The sequence below is a fragment of the Equus caballus genome, chromosome 7 (genome assembly GCF_041296265.1).
Source record: "Equus caballus isolate H_3958 breed thoroughbred chromosome 7, TB-T2T, whole genome shotgun sequence".
NCBI classification, from domain to species: domain Eukaryota; kingdom Metazoa; phylum Chordata; class Mammalia; order Perissodactyla; family Equidae; genus Equus; species Equus caballus.
This window is the reverse complement of record NC_091690.1, coordinates 23,032,898-23,053,375: the sequence shown is the minus strand read 5'-3', so window position 1 is coordinate 23,053,375 and position 20,478 is coordinate 23,032,898. Positions and strand designations below refer to the sequence as shown.

General features: G+C 47.7%; 1 protein-coding gene across 4 annotated transcripts in view; it reads right to left on the bottom strand.

The window, feature by feature from the left end:
- ZBTB16 (zinc finger and BTB domain containing 16) overlaps positions 1-20,478 on the bottom strand; it is a 182,518-nt gene that overhangs the window by 89,438 nt on the left and 72,602 nt on the right. For all 4 annotated transcript variants that reach the window (XM_023644848.2, XM_014741177.3, XM_014741178.3 and 1 more), the window contains one exon: positions 321-418. In XM_023644848.2, the coding sequence (XP_023500616.1) occupies positions 321-418 (98 nt within the window). The remainder of the gene's footprint in view (positions 1-320; positions 419-20,478) is intronic.

Here is a 20,478-nt window from a genome sequence, read left to right as displayed (position 1 = left end):
AGATTCATTAGACAGTGAGAACCTAATTCCACAACTGTTTTGCTAATGAAACCACAGTCTACTTCGAAAGGTAGAGCACATGGGGCAGTGGGTGCTAACACCACCCTGGGAAACCCAGGTGAGAAAGAGGATGGGTTCGTCCAGATGGTCAGATCATCACGATGGACTTTCTGCTCCATGAACCTGGAGGGAACATCCATGGGACAAGGTGGACCAAGGCCCCAGCCAGCAGTGGGGACACTGTGCTCTGGGTGGAGGTGAAGGTGGGCAGGAGGTGGCTGCCTGTGCTCCAAGGGGCCAGTCAGGGCATCCTTGCCTACCTGAATGAGCCAGTAAGTGCATTCTCAGACGCAAACTATCCAGGAACCGCTTTCCGCAGAGCTCACACCCGTACGTCTTCATCCCACTGTGCAGCTTCCTGTAGGGGAAAGGAAAAGACAGGTTGCTGCTGCTCTCGCTGGACAGAAGGCAGGCCCACCCCCATGCGGGGGCTTTGCAGTCATCCCTCTGGCAGGTGAACAAGAGGAAGGGAGATAGAGGGCACGGGAGCTAGGGATGGGCACTGCTGGAGCCATATCCCTGGATCCTCAGACAGCCTAAAGTGCCCCCTTTTCTCATGGCCTGCTGCCAAGGAAGCATCCATTCCTGGTCTTGTCCAAGTGCTAGAAGAACAGGGCACTTCCTATTGCTTTACTCACTGGCACACGGACCAAGAAAAAAAAATCAGATCCAATTTCAGAGGGAGGAAGGAAGAAGCACTAGGAGAGTCAGACAAATGCTCGTGGTCAAAGTAGCACAGACCACACATGGAGGCCACGAGGCCTCTGCTTACCTGGGTCACAGCACCGCCCTTGCTGCGCTGCGACTGTGCAGGTGCCTGGCTCCCCTGCGAGACCCTTAGACGGAGGAGACCTGCACCTGTACCTTTTCTCTCTCGTATCCCCACTCCCACTGCAGTGCCTGGCACAGAGTAGGCTCTGAAGAAACTTATTAATGAATTGATGCTTTTATGGAGACAAGATGCTCCTGTCGGGGCATCCAGAGGTTCTTAGAACTACAGTCACTTCCCAACATGGAGAACCGGCCCCTAAGGCCCATCTTTTGAAACGTCTTCCTCTATTTCTTGCCAGAGGTTGAGCCCTGACAGAAAGAAAGCTTGCAAGAAACCAGATAACTTCATTCTAGAAATGCAAGGTGATAGTCATCATTTTGGCTTTCCAAACTGCTTTCATGCACGTTATCTCGTTTTACCATCACTGCAGTTCTGTGAGGTGGGTTTGGCACATATGATCACCCCAAGAAGACAGAGGTCCCAGTAACAACTGGCTCTGATCCCAACTCCCACCAGGGGCCTTTCCCGCCTGACCTCACTGCTCAGTCAGGAGCCAGCAATGGAGCTGGATAGATATAGGGAAGCAGGCCGGCTAGTGGGGAGCTGAGCACTGGGAAGAGGGTCTGTGCAAGGCATGGCCGAAGCTCTGAGCTGCTGACTGGCGTGCGGGCCATCTGGCCTGGAACACTGACTTTCCTCCCACCCACACTCCTGTTCTCAGGCCCTGTTCCCAGGATCCACCTCCACGCCCATCTCTGCGCCTTGCCTGCCACCTCCCCAGGGGCCTGGGCCCTGAGGTGTAACAGGGCAGGCAACGGCAGCCAGAGGTAGGAGCTGAGAGCGGTGGGACAGGCAGGAGAGCATTCAAGGCCCCCTTAGAGCCAACAACTTATTGCAATCAGAATGTGATGTGTTTAGACGACAGTCAAAGGCTGGAGAGCTGCTGATACTGATACTGACAAAACTGCGGGTGGGAAGTGGGGGTATTACAGACTCGAGCCAGCAGGACCTGGAGCTGGGCCTCACTGCCCCCAGATCATGACAACTAAGCCGAGCCACCCACTGCCACCACCTTCGAATCCCGTAATGAGAACACAACAGTGTGTCAAAAACATGCGGGTTCCCAGGTGAGCCTCCTGAGAGTCACAGTCTACGGGCCACAGGGTCCTGAAGACAGCATACAGTGCCCAGTGCGTGCGGCCTCTGATGGCGATCACACCCAGTCCTCTTCATAGAACTCTTTCTCAATCACAGTTTTGTTTGCTCGCCCTCCCTCTAACCCCTTGCCAAAGACAACAAATGATTTCCCAATCACAAACACACACACACACACCCTCATCCATGACACTGTAGTGTGCCCCACCCCCATGTAATCTTACTCCTGGCCATGGCTGATCCATCCCAGTTGAGAAATAGTAACAGTACAGAACATTTTAACTGAACATTCTTAACTCTAAATATATTTCACAATGCTGGGCACTAGGACATGTCCTAACAGCATTCTGGGCAAAGCAGGTTTTTAAATATGTACCCAGGCATATGAGTATGTTTGCGCACGCGCGCACACACACACACACACACAGGATAACTGAGTATTCCTACCACTTCCCCGGGTGTGATAGATGTTTGCTTTTCTAAGAGATGGTCCATGGAGTGGCAAAAGCTCTATTCACAAGTGGTTCAGCAAGTGAACCTCTTGCACACATTCATGGTCAGGTCTGGTGCATGGCAGCACATGGGATTTTGGTCTTATTTATTTTCATCCTTTTCTTTACTGGTGATGTCTTAGCTTCCAGAGGTGCCCACCTCTCAGGAGGCAGCTGTCAGGAGGAAAAGGAGGACAAACACCCATTCTGACTTGTTCTCCAAAAGGACTCTGGAATGACCAGTTTTCAGGTTTCAGCAGCCACTGCCAGGATAAGCATCCCCAACTCTGCCCTTGGACTCCCATCTCTTCTCCCTGTAGGTTCCAGAGCAAGTCTCTCCTCACCCTGATGAACAGCTTCTGGGAAGCTCACTGCCTTTTTTCTAGATGCCAGTGGATGTGCCTGGCAATTGGTGGAAGTGGCTTTCTTGGCCAAATATACTGGCGTGGCATGAAAGTGGACGTACCCTTGGCCCTTTATTACAGAGGTAGCAGGGTGCAGGGAAGAATGCCACGCGAGCAGCCAGAAGACCTGGATCCTCATCCTGACTCGCCCATTAACTTGTTCTATGATCTCAGACAAATCCTGCTCTCACAGTCTCTCTGCATTTTTTCATCTGTAAAGTGAGGTGGGTGATATCTCAGGTTTTGGTCCCATATGGAGCCAAAGTTTTATTATTCAAAAGTCAGACCCATATCCTTTTACCTAGCCTCCAAGGAACTCCTCTAAGGGGCACTATTATCCTCTCTGAGCCACGTTCCTGTTGTGTGATGTCCCATGACACTTAGGCAGTCAACCTAGGATAACCCAAGCAAAAATCAACCACCCAATCCCAGAAATTTATTCATTTTAAAACCTTTTAATCCAGATGACTTGAGTTTCCTCCTTTATTCACTTGCGGTCTATCTTTCAGTAAAAGAAACTTCTGGAACTCATCACCAGCCTGTCTTTGGAACCATTTGGCTGCCATGCATTTCCTAGCCTGCAGAGACACAGGTGTCCTGTCCTGCCCAATCCTTGGGGTAAGGACACTGCCCTGTACCTGACCCACTAACTCAAGTTATCAGAGGCAGCATGGCGTCCAGGTAACCCTACATGCAGTACAAGGACAAGGTCCTGCCCCACTGGCAGAGACCTGGGCAAAGCACACCAAGTTCAGAAGAGGAAAAGGGGAACATCTCACAGACCTGGTGTTCAAGGGAGCCCAGCACTGGTTTGCTCATAGCATTAAATATTGTTCAGATGCCAAGGTGAAAAGGTGGAAGCTTCTCCTAATTCAAAGGAAAAGGAAATGGCAGAGAAAAAAATTGAGGGCACTCAAGGGACTTAGCTACCAGTAGCCTCTCCGTGGCACAGTGTGCAGAATGGCCAATGGGGAAATAGAATTCCAACTGGTTTCTGGAGCAAAAGTGCAAATTTGTATGAACTCATGTTCTATCACTCTTTAGACCACAACCTCCCCTCCCCCCACCGCCATGATGCAACTGCAAAACATTTTGATTAAAATGGAAATTCTGTCCACCTCCTTCTTTACCACACACGCTCATATTTCCCCAGTCTGGTCCTCTCTTTTCACAAGGTCTAACTGCTCACAGCCATTTGAGGTCATCATCCTCCACTGCAACACAGGGAAGGAGGACAGCTGGGGACGTTTTTGTACCTTTCTGCATTCCGCCTTGGTTTTTACACTCTAATTCTCTGAGAAGAAGCGACATTGCTGAACAACATTTTGAAAGTAACCCAGTTCTAGCACGGTCTACGCATCTCCAATCTATATTCGGTGGAGGATCCATCTCCCCCATATGCTTCAGGTCCCCATCACCCACTCTTGGGAGAGAGCTCAAATTCTCCTCCACCCCCAGTGCTGCCCCACCTCAGACCACATCTGGCCTGTTGGATAAACTCACCTTAAATGTGACAGATTATCACTTAAGTCCAATAAAACAAAGAAAAAATTAACCTCTAACAGGTTTCTAGCTATTTTCTCAAGAGAACTCAATCATTAAGAGAAATTAGAGCTAAGCGAATCTAAACCTTTTAACAAGTAACGGGAGAGAAAGACTCATTCCTTCTCACTGATTCTCAACCACACAACTTTCACCAGTAAAACCCAGTTAACAAGATACATGCTCATCCAAACCATTTTTGTGCTACTGCTAAGTCTGAAAATTCATAAAGATTCTGTCTGCTTTAGACTGTAAACTATATAATGGCAGAAGCCATGTCTACTTTCCCTTTTCTTCATAGGGCCTAGTTAAGAAGTGATTGCTGAATGCTGCTGAAGAAATTCCTCTATCTAAGGGGTTGGGGTGGGTGCAGAGCGGGTCTAGGCATCCCTCGTTTCGTCCTAACAATAATCCAAGTACAAGAGCTTCATGGGCAGCCTCCAACCCAATGCTGGACTCTGTCCTGTGGCTCCTGAAGTCCACACGAGGAAGGCCAATGGCTATTTCATAGCCACACAAAGCCTGACCTTCAGACCAACCTCTCATCCTCAGGATAAGCCTTCATCTCCCCCAGCCCAGCTAGAACACAACAGCAAAAGAAGTGGAAGCAAGGAGAGACCCATGCCAAACTCCATCCTCCCCATGCTCAGCTGCCACGGACAGCTGACCACACCAGCTGCTCCCTAAGGGGTGCCCTCTATATCTACTCTTTGCAGGAGAAGCTCGGCCCACCTCCAACCCACCCAGGACTAAGGACCAAGGGAGAACACGAGGAGAAGGGCTGGCAGCACTGCCTGACTGAGAGAGAGGGGTTCAAGGCTCAACACTGCCAATGGTCCATTTCTTCCCAAGTTCCTCTGCCCAGAGACAACCAGCAGTGAGAGCAGACCAACAGGCAGGGAAGGTTTAGAGAGGGAATTCTGATCCGATACTCAAGGCTGCTCTCCTTCACTCTCCTACTCGGGAGCTGACCTGTGAGTTTTGCTGGGCAGATCAGCACTGAAAACTAAGATCTGTCACTGGGGAAAGTTAATGGGAGGGAACTCTGTAGCTGGACTACCCACCTTTGAACGAGGAAAAGTAAAGTGGGGAATCCAACGTATAAGGGCTTTTATAAGGTAATATTTTCCTTGTTCTCAGCCTAACTGACTCCAGTCCCTGAACCAGCACTCGGCTCTGGCCAGTGAGGTCCTGAAGACCTTTCCAACTCACCCTCTCCTTGGTCTGAGTTGCTCCACGTGCAGAAGTTAACCCGACGCTTGGAGCTCTTGCTTTCTGATCCCGTGACCATCAACGTGACCTACTCAGTGCTTCTAGAGGTGCTCATAAGAGACAAGGACGAGACAGGAGATTCTGTGAGTCAAACCCAAACCAAAGTCTAAAATGATCCTCTTCTCTCCAAGGCCTGCTGCCCACATGGCAACCAATACTCTCCAAGATCCTCTACTCACCATGGGAAGCCAGCCACCAAGCAAACTTCTGCTCCTCTCTTGAGGAGCAGCTGGCCAACTGGTGCTGACTTGCTGCCATGTCTCCCAAGTGGGCACAGTGAGGCAGGTCCCTTCATGGGGCTCTGCCAATGTTCTCAGTCTCAAAAGCAACAAATGATTCCTAAACCCAGTGGTAAGAGAACCTCACCCTGGCCTCACTCACCTCTCCAAGCAGAAACAGAGCTGAGAGAGAGAAGACCCTACGTACGTAAGCAATGCCTTTACTCTTTTTCCCCAGATTCTTAAGTTCAAAAGGTACCTTCAATTTACCTCCATTTACCTTTAATTCAAGTGACAAGAGGAAGGCCAAACAGTCAGAGGAAGGAATGAACCAAAAGTTATTAAGCTATGAGGGATTTACTCCCAAAGCCAACTTCCAGGGAGATCACGGGTGTTTCCACATGCGGTCCAATCTCCTATACTTTCTCCAAATGCTTTTTTGCCGGGAAGGAATCCTCTGCACAGAGCCTGTTGTACTGGAGGCCTCCACCCTAAGCCAGAGCCGGCCATTCACAGGACATCTGGGATACTCAGGGAATCTAAGGGTGACATTATATCTTCCCAAAGAATGTCTCTTAACGCTACCAGTAGAGACATATTCCAGTCTAGGTGGGTCATTAGTCACACCTGTGTCCTTTTCCTTACGTTCTTTCTTGGTATATCAAGTCCACAATTCAGCACTAAGCCATTTATAAGTTCTTCAAAACCCCCTGGAGGACAGGAACCAGGTCTCTATTTCTGCCTCCAAGGCCCTCAGCACAGACGCAGGCAGCCAGAGCAGACACACAAGAAGCTAACTTCTAGTGAAGCGGTCGCCAACCACCCTAAGACAAAGGGACACCTGATCACTAAAACCCAGTCCTGGGGTTGTGTGGAACCAGAGAGGAAGCCTGGTACCCCCAGGGAGAAAAGGAAGGGAGAACACTAATCTTGGCTAGGGAAGGGGTCACTTTCATTTCCTCAAGGCATAAGGGAAATTATCCTTTTACCCACATTTTTTTAATGTTGAGATTAGACAGTCATTTGACAAGCTGTGAACGCTTAGCTGGTATTACCACAAATTATCCTTCTAGCAATAGAGTTCGTTGCTCCCTGACTAGTCAATATTAATAAACATTACCGAATGCTTTTACAACACAATTTATTTTTTAATACGGCTCTTTATGTATGCCATAAAGTAAATATACCAATAAAAGGCAAAGATTTCAAACAACAGATTAAAAAAAGCAACCAAGAACAGAGTGCTAGTTAACACCTTCTGTGCTGCAGGATTGGGGTGGAGGAGTGGCGGGGCATACAGCCAGCGCCTCTCTGCTGGGAATCCAGACCAGTGGCACTATGGAAGATGGTGGCCATTGGGTTGTGTCAGAGTCTTTTAAAGGGAGGAGGAGAGAATGCCAAAGAAGGCACATTTTCTTAAGAATCTGGATTAGAAGTGTGGTATATTGACTGAAACACTGGATTAGGAGCAGAAGATCTGGTGCTTACTCCAGCTCTGCCAGGAATTATCAAATGACCTTGGTCAACCCCACTTACCCTCTTCTTGATTTCACTTCACACCTTTGCAACATGCAAGGGTTGAGTTAGATGATTTCCTAGGTCCTTTCCAATCAGGTTTACAACACTGAAAGGCTGTGGGGGCTGACAGGGTCCTGTGCCAGTCAGACTATAACCCCCTTCATGAAGGATCCATACCAGATTCATCCCCTCAACCTCTGTCACCAAGCCCAGAACATAGAGGGGACTCAGTGCATTTTTGTTGAATGAATGAACAAACATGAAAGGGATTTGAAGAGAAAAACATAGAGGTAAAAAAATCCGCCCCCTCTACACACACACATACACATACACATACACACACACACAAACACAAATCAAGAACAAGAACAGTTGTCTCTATTGTCCAAAAGAGAAGGCCTCCATGGGGTTCTCAGAAAGAAAGCCATGCATCCTGCCTTGGCCTGGGATCAAGGCCAACCTGAAGCTGACTGAAGAGTGGAAGGAGCTGTCCTGAGCCTTGAAAATATGAGGCAGGACAATGGCATTCCCCGCAGCCATAACCACACCAAGTACAGTGCTTTCAGATAAGGCTGCTGTGGGTGTTAAAATACGATGTCAGAAATGACAAAGGGGCATGCTAATCTCCCTGCAGCAACTGCTCAAAGAAGGATCTTCATGGCTGCTGAGCACCAGGAGGCCTGGGCCCTCTGGCTGTTACATAACCGGCCCTTTGTTTTAAAATACCGAGTTCTCCTAAGTCATTTATTTGAAATATCTCTATCAACAAATTTCACCAAGAACAAAAGTTTTCCATTTGTGCGCCTGGGCTATAGGATGATCTTATCACACACAATCTCATACAGTCCCTTTCAACAAGGTCTTAGCGTGCTTATCTGCGAAGTTCCTGGTAGCCAAATATGATTGAAATGTTCTATTTATGCTCACTGGATTAAGGAGATGTTGCAAAACGGCACAAAAACCTGGCAGATGTAAGCAAGGTATTACAGCCTGGGCGGTTAAGATCTGAGGGAAGGGGATCAATACACACTTTTGTAGTTTTCTTTTTTTTTTCTTTCTTTCTATTTTGTGTTCTTTTTCTTTTTTTTTTCTTTAAAGGAAACCAGAAAAGTTGTGCTTTTAGAAAAGGGAAGAGGAAAAAATAGTAAAATGCCTTAAGATTTACAGCTTCTTACAGTTCCTTCCAAATCCAAAACAGGGCACCATGATGCATGCTTGATGATGTCAGCCCAAGGGAAACAAAAATAAATCCCAAATATTCTCTCTAGATCCTAAAAGGCCCTATAAGGGAATTGAACTATGGTTATGGATGAGCAGCACCTTGCTTTTTCTCTCTCACTCCCATATGAGGCTTTCAACCAGCACAAATAGCCAATTTCTGGGAAAATCGTTTTCGAAAAGCTACAGATTCCTCCTTTACCTTGCTGTTTTGCCTGGGTATGTGGGGGAAACACTGTCTCCTGGTTATCAAGGCTCATTTTTACATGTTCTCGCTTTAGCCAGGAAGCCGAAATGCTACCTTGAAATCCCACAGATCAGCCCTGGATCCTCAGAGACTGGTGAAAATCGCTGAGGTTTATTAAGGGCCTACAAAAAAAGTTCCCCTGGAATTAAACGCATCTGAAAATCTTCTTAATGTATATTGCCTCATTCTTTCTGCTTTAGTACACCGAAAATTAAATTACTTTTCTATGAGGATTCTGAGCTTTAGAGCCATCATGTTAAACATCAGTTATGAACACAAGATAAGAGATGGGGCACATGAAACTGTATGGACACCGGATCACCTTGTGAAAGTTACTGTCATGTTAGTGAAAGAAAAAGGCAAAAACCAAACACATATATCCACTTCGTTGCTGGCTCTTTTTTTCCTTCCTCTGGAAAAATGCAAAAAAACCAAAATGTAGTCAACTGAGGTTTTATAATAATAATGCCAATGCATGTATATACCACATCTGACTTTGAAAGAGCTTGCTAAGGATCATCTCAACTACCCTGTGCTTGGGGACGAGAGTGCTGTCCCCATTTTGTGGATGCAGAAACTGAGGCTAAATGACTTACTTTCCCACATAAGCAAGGGGGAAGTCTCCAGACTTCCCAGCTTAGAATCCACATTCACATTTTCCCACCTGAGGAGAGACCATCCACGACCCATAATGTCCTCCCACAGCCTCCCCCTACAGGACAACCACCAGCAAGACAGAAGACACCGAGAGCACGCCCAGAATTCACGGGGCTCTAATTAGAGAGAGGCGAGAAGAGAGGAGCCACTAACACAACAGGTAAGCCAAATGATGGCACCCGCAGTCCATGGACAGGCTGGGTCTCGGGGACGTTATAGCTTCCGACAGGAAGGAGCTCAGGGAAGGCACACCGCCTCCCCGCCTACTGCTAATGACTGTATCTGTCAATCACCTACCCTGTGCCAGGCTCTGGGAAAGTAAGGCTGCACTTGAACCGCAGTCCATCTAGTTAAGTTCCCCATCAGCACTATTCTCCACTACTGCACTTTGTTGATTTCCTTTATGAAAATTAATGCAATCTACAGGTGTATACTGGGTTTTTACGGTGTTCTTTCTCTCTCCCAGACCGTAACCTACACGAAGGCAGAAACCCTCTGCTGTATCCTCAAGAGTCTGGCACAGAGTCCGGTACACAGCAGGCATTCAATACAGTTTTTTAAGTAACAGCTTTATTGAGATATTATCCACATACCATAAAATTCACCCTTTTAAGGTGTACCATTTGGCGGTCTTCAGCATATTCACAGAGCTGTGCAACCATCACCACTATCCAAGCCAGAACATTTTCATCACCCCAAAAAGAAACCCCATGCCTATCAGCAGTCAGTCCCCTTTCCTCTCGGCCCCCAGTCTCTGGCAACCACTAATCTATCTGCCTCCATGGATCCGCCTATTCTGAACACTTCATAGAAATGCGGTCACACACTATGTGGCATTTTGTGACTGGCTTCTTTCACTTAGCATATATGTTTCCAAGGTTCATCCATGTTGTAGCATGCAACAGGACTTCATTCCTTTTTATTATGGAATGGCAGAATAATATTCCATTGTGTAGACATATCACATTTAATTTATCCATGAATCAGTCGATGGACATGTGGCGGTTTCCCCTTTTTGGCTACTATGAATAATGCCGCTATGAACATTGGTGTACAAGTTTTATCTGTGAACAAATGCTTTCACTTCTCCTGCATATAAGCCTAGGAGTGGAATTGCTGGGTCAATGGCAACTCTACGCTTAACCTTTTGAGGAACTGCCACGCCGTTTCCAAGGCAGCTGCCCCACTGTACATTCCCATCAGCAAAGTAGGAGGTTTCTGATTTCTCAGTACAGTTTTGGACTAAATGAATAAAGGAATGAAGACTCCTCCTGCTGTAAAAAACCCGCAGAGAGGGGGAGAAATTTCCGAGGCTCCTCTGGTCGGCCAGCATCTTCATCTGTAGACATGAAATGCACACTCGTGTTGAACAGAGCCCCAAAGAAGGCTATGTATATTTAGTTCATTCTAGAGAGAGAATCGAATGAAAACAAAGACAAGGAAAGTAAAACCCAAGACAGCTCAAAGTGGGTCCTACCTCTGCGTGTGATTTCAACCTCCACCCTCCACCTCCACCTCCACGTCCAGACTCAATAATTTAATAACCCACACTCCTTAAACAGATTTAGTTGAAAAAAAATATGAGCAGGATCCCAGCTCAACTGCAGCTGACTCTGATTTGGTCAGCAATGAGCGGAGCTTTATTTGACAGCCCTGCTGTCTATGACGGGAAGTTTGAAAATATACTTAATAATATTTAAAACCAAAACACACACACAAACAAAAATCTCCCAGGCAAAATCTAGGCGAGGGACCCAGGGAGCTGGAACCTGCTGAGAACATGGGTGAGCCAGGGGCAAGGGCTGCTTCTCTTCCTGGGCTTGCTGGAGGGGCAGTGAGTCTGGAGCAGGCTATGGGGAGAAGCTCTGGGAAGGGTTCCCCAAACTTCGTTTTTCCCCCCTTTTCTTTCTCTGTAAAAGAAGGCAGCTGTATTCCTTTCTGCACAGACTCCTTGCAAAGAACAAACAAACAAAGGCTGGGATCGAGCAAGGCCCCTTGCAAGCTGCAGGTAATTAAAACGGCCTGTAAATGCCCCAGCAGAAAGCACTTCAAAGAGACAGTAATTCCAGCAATGGCCAGTCAAGACTGTGTGGTGTAAAAATTATGAGTTTTCCCAACGGGGAGCTTTGTGTGAAAAGGACAGGGGTTGGTGGCAAAGGGAGGGTGAGCCACACAGAGGAGGCTGACAATTGGTGTCCACACCCAGTGTGCACAGGACTGCGTGTGTGTGTGTGTGCGGCATGCACATGGGCAAGAGAAAGGGGGATAGTGTGAGTGTGTGTGTGCGCGCGCACATTTATCAACACCAAGACGCTCCACGCATGTGGGCATGGAGATAAAAGGAAAAATAAAATAAAAGCAACAAACACGCATCCTCTTCCCCTGCTGGGCCTCGTTTCCAGGGGGAGAAGTACCCGGCGGCTCACGTGCTCCTCCAGCTCCTAACTTGTGAGCCTGCCGAGCTGAGCCTGGCGTGTAGGAAATGCATAATGCTGATGACTCTGGGCCCAGTGACAGCCAAGGTGCAGCCGGCTCCCTGGATATGCATGTAGTACCTTCCATCTCACAGAGACACATACTTAGCGACTACATACCGCAAGCTATGTTATCTTAAAACAGAGGATGGAGAAAAGGCAGAGATCCTTCACCTTGACTGACGGCATTCGCCAAATCCTCGTGCTACCTACCTGGTGCCCCTGCACTCCAGGGGATGCGAAGACCAGTCCATAGCGTGGAGCTGATGCTCATGAGAATGGAGGGGGCACAGGGACCCTGGCCTTGCTCTTTTAATACACAACACAGAAAACTCAAACTGACACACACGTCACTGATCACCTGACCACAACACGGTACGTCTCAAAAAACAAAAAAGCCTATCACTAGTGTATTTTTTTCTGTATTCTCTCTGCAGAGACCTAATACCCACAAAGGGCCACTGCACCAGGCAGGAGAGATAATATCATCCCGAGAGGGCCTCCCCGGTCCCTCGACTCCCAGAGCGGGTCCTCCATTTTACCCCATCTTCTGTGCGCGTGTCTATTGTTGCACTGATGACACTGGGGTGGCATCTGCTTGCTTGTCTGTCTCTCCAACTAGATGGAAAACTACCTGAAGACACCGCTTGACCTCATTTCTCTGTATTCTCAAGCCAAACAGAAGGCATGGCATCAGTGGGTGCTGAAGACGTGTTCTGGGTGAGTGAGGGGGTGGTGCGTCTTGGCCACACTGTGGGTACCAAATAAGTCAGGACCTGGATGGGGGACATACAGCATATTGTGTAGAGCCTAGAACCCAACTGTTCCTCACCCTCATCAGGCAGTTGAGAGTTCATGAGGCCCACAGGAGCCCTGGAGCCTGCAGAAGGTTGTGGAAGGAAGCCCAAGCTTGTCGCTGCGGCAAAGAAAGCGATGCTGGCCGGTGGCTTTATTCCCCCATAAACAAAATCCTGCTCTGCCTCCTTCACAGCCCCACTCACTAACTCCTCCCTGACATTGCTGGCTTTAAGCCCACACATAAAAATGTCCTTTACTATTTTTATTTAATGAGCTTTCATTTGCCTCCCCTTCTTTGTAAATGAGAAAGAAAGCTCACCTCCTAATGGGGATGGGGAGAGGAAGCAAAGTGGAATCTTTTTAAAATGGGCCATAACTTCATGAAAAGCTTTCTCCTCGACAACACCCCCAACCCATCCCCACTCCTCCACAAGTCCTCAGGTCTCTCCATTCCCCCTGCATCCTCCCTTCTCACCATTCAAAACAAGATGCATGGATTTTGGACATTTGATTACTTTTAAGTATATATTTTCCCCTCAAATAGACTGAATACAATGGTTAGGAAATGTGACAGAAAACTATTCTGAGCCATTTATTGCCTTAATACCCACCTTTGTCCAACAGGCAGTTTTGACAACAGCGATAAATTCCAAATTTATGTCAACAGAGCATATGTTGAACACCTCATTTCTGAGCTAAAGCGGCATGCTGCCCTATAAATCACCGTTCTGTTTGAAATGAAAGTAGATTACAGGCCTGTGTTATTGAGCAGTTAGAGCTATAGTCATATAAATCAGAACTTTTAACTCTAGGCAATCCGTTGTGCAATTAACTAAAGGGTACTTTGTCATTTCAAGGCTTGTGCACAGACTTGGCAGGGCTCAGAGCTACCGGGGAAAGGGGTGGGAAGAAAAAAAGTTTTTAGGCTACAGAAAGGTTTTCGACTACAGCAACCATCACACCCTACAATGCCTTACCCCCCAACCACCACCGCAAGAACCTGCCAAGACTGTATACTGGCAAAGACAACCTCATAATCAGCATCTGCCACAAAGACAACATCATACTGAGTATTTGTCACCAAGTCACCTCTGGAATCCCTAGTGACTTCTCGTTCATTAATTAAGCATTTTCTAAGCACGAGCCATGTGCATAACATTGTCTTAGGTGCTAAGATGATGCCAGAGACGTGAGAGGTGATAATAGTAATGTAAACAACAATATTAAGACGATGTTGATAATGAAGAAGAAGTAGAAGAATAAATGTATATGAGACATATCTGAGCATTTACTATGTGCCAGGCACTATTCTGTGCATTTTCACCCATTATCTCATCCAACCATCAGAACAACCCTACGAGGCAGGGATTATTTTTATTTCTGTTTTGCTGAGGAGGAAACAGAGCACAAGGAAGTAAACAATTTGCCTGAGGTCATAAAGCTGGTAGGTGGCAGAGCCTGATACAAACTGAGTTACTAGAGGAAAAAGTTTAAAAACTCAGACTTGACACTAGCCCTGACTGCAAATTCCAGGTCTAAAACCTACTCACTTTAAGACATTGGGGTTTTCTAAACCTCGGTTTTCTGATCTGTCAAGTGGGATAATAATATTGTTACCCCAGTAGATAGAAAAAATGAGACTGAGCATGTAAGAAGATTTAGCACAGTGTTGAGAACATAATATGCTAAATAAACATTAGCTAGCATGGGGCTGAAGGAGAAGAAAGAAAGACCCTTGTCCCCTGGCCAGTTCATAACCTAGCTGGTGAGAAAGAGACAGAAAGAATCCTGAAAGGAGATCTGCTGGTGGGGTACCAAAATATCAACAAATAACCAATGCATGGGTGCGCAGAAGAGGAGCACATAAACAACGGGAGGTATGGCTAGAGATGACTTGAGGACATGGTGAGACTGAGCTGGTCCTTTCTGGGGCTTTGTAAACTCTGAAGGGCTATATCTACCTATGTTAGGAAACATTAAGAATGCAAAGGCCTCGGACAAGGGAGAGAACTCCATGTCATGGAGGCATCGTATGAGCCAAGACTTGCCATTAAGAATGAGCAAGCCATGCTAGACAAACCTTTGGGAGGTCAGCCTAGCTCATCTAGATGGGTGGGGGGAGAAGTGGGTGGGGATAACCTTGCAGAGGTCTAGAGGGAGCTGGATTACGCGGGAGTCCTAAAACAGAGGTTGACTTTGATCTCAGCTCTACAATCACTGAGCCGCCACCAAAAGCCTCCTTAGAACAATGGAGCTGGCTGGGAGTAGAAGGCTCAGGGTGGGCAGGGATCATGGAAGGAGCAGGACAGAGAGGAGTGCCCAATTCTGTATTGAGAATGAGGACATTTCGAAAGACGGTAGTGAAGTCAGCCTTCCAGAACAAAATGCCAACGCAATATCCCTGCCACGCATCTGTAAGATGCTTCAGCTCCCCAAGAGGGTACAAGAAGAGAGAGTTTGGAGCAAACCATCTATCTCTATCTATTGCCTAGCACAGGCACCTGGCTCTGTGGAGTACAAGTTACCATGGCAGGGAACTCAGAAGACCTGCTGCTTCTGTTTGCTACCTGGCAGCAACGTCCATCCAATTAAACAGGCCATCATCAACTGATCAGAATGCAGATGGCAAGAAGAACGTGAGCGGAGGAGACAGGCTACGTTACCTCTTCCCCCTAGTCATCTGGAGCTGTTACCAACTCAATATGGTTGGTGGAACAGGAATATCCAGGTCCCCTTTCTCTCTCAGGAGCCTAGACAGGCTGCAAAACAACTAGTTAGTTACTCGGCATAGTGAAAGATACAAGAAAAGTATAGGACAACGACCTGTCCCCCTAATGCTTACCATCTAATTGAAAAGAGAAGACAATACACAAAAGAACATAAACCAGTTCTTAGTCGTGCTCAGTCAGGTCCTGACTGCAGTCGCCACACCCAGAATCAGCAGGAATCAAAAACTCAGAGGCCTCCAGAGGAGGTGGGCTAGAGGCTGGGCTCAGAAGACACTAAGGATGTAGCAGGCAGAGAAGAGGAGAAGGTATTTCAGATGACAGAGGCACTAGGACGGCATCATTCCAGAGCAAGGGGCGGCCAACCGAGAGACAGGGGAGCTGGGGCTGAGGTGAGCATTGTGGAGTCGTGCAAAATGAATGGAGACCAGAACGCTAATGGGGGAGAAGGTGGGGTTGAAAAGCAGGCACAGAGGGAGCTATGGCAGGTCCCTAACAGAGGAGGGAGGGAGACATGAGGATTATGGTGGTTCAGAAGCAGAAGTCTGACATGCTCTAGAAGCCCTCAATGCCTACCCATCCTCTCATGACATATGGCACTAAAGACCATCTGGCCTTGGAGACTGGCCAGATATTTGCTCTCCGACCTCCTCCACAGCCTCCCATTCACAGACAAGTGGATTCCTTGCAGGAATATAGGGTGACGGGGCTTTCCTGCCGCCCACTCTGTGTTCGGTCACTTGCCAGGGTGCTCTGTCTTGCTCCACAGCTGGATGCCAACAAGGCAAGGAAATATTAGACAGAAACAGGCACCCTCCCTAAGAATCCCCTACTACACGCACGTGGACAAGCAGGCACGTACCCACCACACACCCCATCTCTCACCATCTGGCTGAGCAAACTTCTGGTCTCAGAAAAAAAAGAAAAAAAAAACCCGGAAACCTCTTAGAGATACTTGTTTAATATCTGAAAAGTGGGGGAGCAGATGAAGTACGCGAGTTTCATTTAGAAAATCATTAGGAACTATTATAGTAAAACGAGGCTTCCAGTTTCCAAATAAAGCTGAAACAATCACACTGAACAAACTGGCAGAGCTGGCGAATGAAGGAGCCATGGAGAGGAGCAGGAAGGAAGGAAGTCTGATAAAAATAATAACTGGAGGCAAATAGGAAGTTGTGACACGCCACGCCAGGGAATTACAGTCAGCCCCCCTTGCCCCTTCAGGCCAGAGGATCAGCTTGACCAATGAGCAATGGGAAATCCACCAATCAAGGTGACAGCCTGGAGAAGGCTCTCGTTCAATCTTCAGGAGTGTGGTCTCCACATTCCAGGGACCCTCTGTTCCTACACATCCATTTGCAGCCCATGATTTCCATCTTATAAATCCTCACAAAATCACCTCTGGAAGAGGAAGGGGCTGGCGTCAGCCTCTTTTTGAGATATAAAACTGGACTGGGGGCCAGGTGAGGAATGAGACAAGGGGATATGAATGAGTAGCTCCCCTCCGAGCAAGGGAAGAGGGAGAGGCAATTCCATTCACTCAAACTCAACAGATATTTACTGCCTACTAAATGCAAGGCATGGTGTGAGCCAGTGTGGAAAGGTTCAAAAGAATGCAATGCACAGGCTGTACCCTCAAAGACATTAAAGCTTAGAGGCGGAACACGAGACATGCATGTAAAAGATAAAGAACCAGTGCAAGCTAACAACGCATGACAAGAACAGGGCAGATGCAAGGCTAAATGCTAGATGAAGAGGGCTAAGAGTTTTGAATATAGGCACCAAGCATGAAAGCAGAAAATAGCCCCTTCTCCGTCTAAGGTTTACCGTCATCTGGGAACACCACACCCATCTCCAAACCCCCATGCATCCCTCCTCCGGCTCGTACATCCTCTCCTGGCTCCACTGCAAAATTCTACATCTCTATCAAGCTGGAAATACTCATCCTATCCACTCTTCAGTCACATGGCCTGTTTTTCTCTAAAATGGCAGCCCCCAGGGTTAAACCTCTTAAACTCCATACGGCCCCAAGAGTCACCTCCTGCCGTCCCATGCCACCTGCTTTTCTTTCCTGCTTGGGAATGGAGGACGGATAGGTGGGCCTGTCAAGAGCTCCCAGGCACCCTTCACCTTGTTCCCTGACAGGCTCCTCCCCAAGGGCCCCACAGGCCACTCCTCGCTTGCTGCTTTCTTTATAAGCCAGCCAGGAGAGCAATGCTCCGATGAGCGGTCCCCTCACCACCTCTCACCAACGCAGAGCTTGGGGCTTGCCATGTTTGTCACCAGAATAGGGTGATGAGCTCAGAGCAGCCAGGCAGGCCCTTCCTCCAATTCTGCACCATTCATGGGAGGAGGAAGGAGACTCCCTCAGGGTCTCAGAAAGCCCTCTACCTCCAACGGAGCAGTTCTCCATTGCCTCTGCTACATTGCTTGCTCCTTGGAATCCATCCTTATCCTCTCTGCCCAAAGAGAAGGGCATGGTCAACCTTAATAAAATAAACTGTTAATAGAGTGGGCAAGGGACTTCATCTCCCTTCCAGAAGACACAATCTAATTCACACATTAATTATCTTGCTAGAAGCCTCTAGGCCTCTCTCTACAAGCGAATTGGAAGGATTTGGAAGTGTCATGCCCTGGAAATCCTCGGATCTAGTCATATAAATACTTAATTGCCATCTGAACATCCACATCACATCACTTCAGTATACCCAACAAGTGTGTGGCCAAGTTCCTTCTCCAGTGAGGCTGAGAGATGGAGAGTACCACAGGCAGCCTTTTCATCTTTCTCCTTTACTCTCTACTCCTTTTCTTTCCCAAGACACTTGCATCTTGGAGACCATAGGAGAGCCGGGGGGGTGGGGGGGGAGGAGGGGGCACGCCGGGGGGGCAGGGGGGCAGTGCTCCCTTTTAGCAGGAAGCAATGGCTCTTTAACTGGCTGTTGGCTGTGACCTTAATCATGACAATGAGGTTTAGTTTCTCTTTTGGTAGAGAGATGAGAGCAGCAGACTTCAAATGGTAGATAATGGTTGGTCTCCTGAACAATGTACCCCAAAGGTCACTCCTGCATGCAAGAAATAAGAGAAGACACAGATGCAGTGTCTGTTTCCATAACAGCTTAACCTTCTAAGAATCAGAGGGCTTCAAGAGCCTGGGAGGTCCTTGGGCCTTCTACGTATCCAGGAATAAATGTACTCAAGCATTACAGACAGATCACCTAGAATATTTTTAGACTTCCAGATAAGAAATGCCACATAGAACATGGAGCAATTGTGGAGATGTCGGGGTAGGAGAATCGGACAGTAATAGAGAGTACAGGGCATGCCACCCAGCAGAAAGAGCTAAGTCATAAATCCCCGAGACAGCGTGACATGACCTTCAAGGGGGCTGACGCCCTTCAGTTAAGTCTATACTTGAATCTTAAAAATAAAACTGAAACACCCAAGACAAAGTCATCCTCAGTAGACATTATTTTCAGGTTCCATGATGGGGAGTAACATCCCCCAAAACAAACTTTTAGCAGGCAACTTTCTGCCTGATGATTAGTTTCATTCATGTCTTGTGGGAAACGCTGGAAAGCTGATCTCTGTAACCACCACCACAATGCTCCCAAAGCTCCCAGACTGACAATACTAGGAGGCAAGAACCTTAGAACATTCCAAAGCCTGTAGGGGACAAGCTCTCAGATGGTCACAAAGTTGCAAGATCATCCACAGAGCACATGAGCTCTCTAGGCCTCAGTTTCCCCATCTGTAAAATGAGGATGTTCCTTCTGACTCTGACAGTCTATAGACAGATCTGTGATCTATGAGCTTATAAGCCCCTCCCCTTATGGGGCCAAGACCCCATTTCCACAGGTGCTCCGAGGTGGCCCAGCACAGAGCACCCTTACGCTCCAAATGGTGGTAAATATCCTTCACAAATGCTAAGACAGTATTTGAAGGCTAATGCTACTTTTAGCCCTTCCTGGAAAAAATCTACTTATTTTAAAACTTCACCTGGGTTGTTCACACAAGGAAGACAAATTAAAAGGGAACCTGAACATGAGAAGGTAGCGAATGACATCGGAACCCCAGACTTCACTCTAGCCAGGGTCTAAGCCTACCCTGTCCTTCCAGGCAGAAGGATTTCAAGTGAATTCCATGGGACCCTCTTCCCTTTTTTAGCCAGAGCCCCACCATGAGATGGCGCACCCACAAAGGGAGTCCAGAGCACTGCAGAGGAGAGAGGAGCCACCCCACAAGAAGGAAGTGAGGTACAGGGAGAGCAGAGTTGCTTTCCTTTGAGCTGCACAAGATGCTGGGTGGGATAAAGGTCAGTCCTGCTTGGCTTCCTAGGTGCTGGGAGGGTAGGCCAAGGGGAGAGTGGTAACAAAAAGGTCACTTCCTGTTGCAGGAGCTCCCAAGAACAGTAAAAAGAAGACCAGTGGCTCCCATTTCCCCTGAGGACCAGCCATTCATTTCTTCCGCCTCACTGTATTAGTTTCCTTTTGCTGCTGTAACAAATTACCACAAATTCAGCAGCTGAAAACAACACAAATGTATTATCTCACAGTTCTGAGGGCAAGAGGTTCAAAATGGGTCTCACTAAGCTAAAACCAAGGTGTTGGGAGGCCTGTGTTCCTTCTGGAGGGTCTAGAGCAGAATCTGTTCCCTTACCTTTCCAGCTTCCAGAGGCTGCTTGCATTGCCCCTTCCTCCATCTTCAAAGCCAGCAACATCGGGCTGAGTTCCTCCCAGGCTGCCATCTCTCTGGTTCTCTGCTTCCGTCCTCACATCTTCTCTGACTCTGACACCCACCCTCCCGCCTCCCTCTTCCACATTTAAAGACCTTTGTGATTACAATGATCACATTGGACCCACCTGGATAATCCGGGATACTCTCTCCATTTTAAAGTCAGCTGACTAGCAATCTTAATTCCCCTTTGCC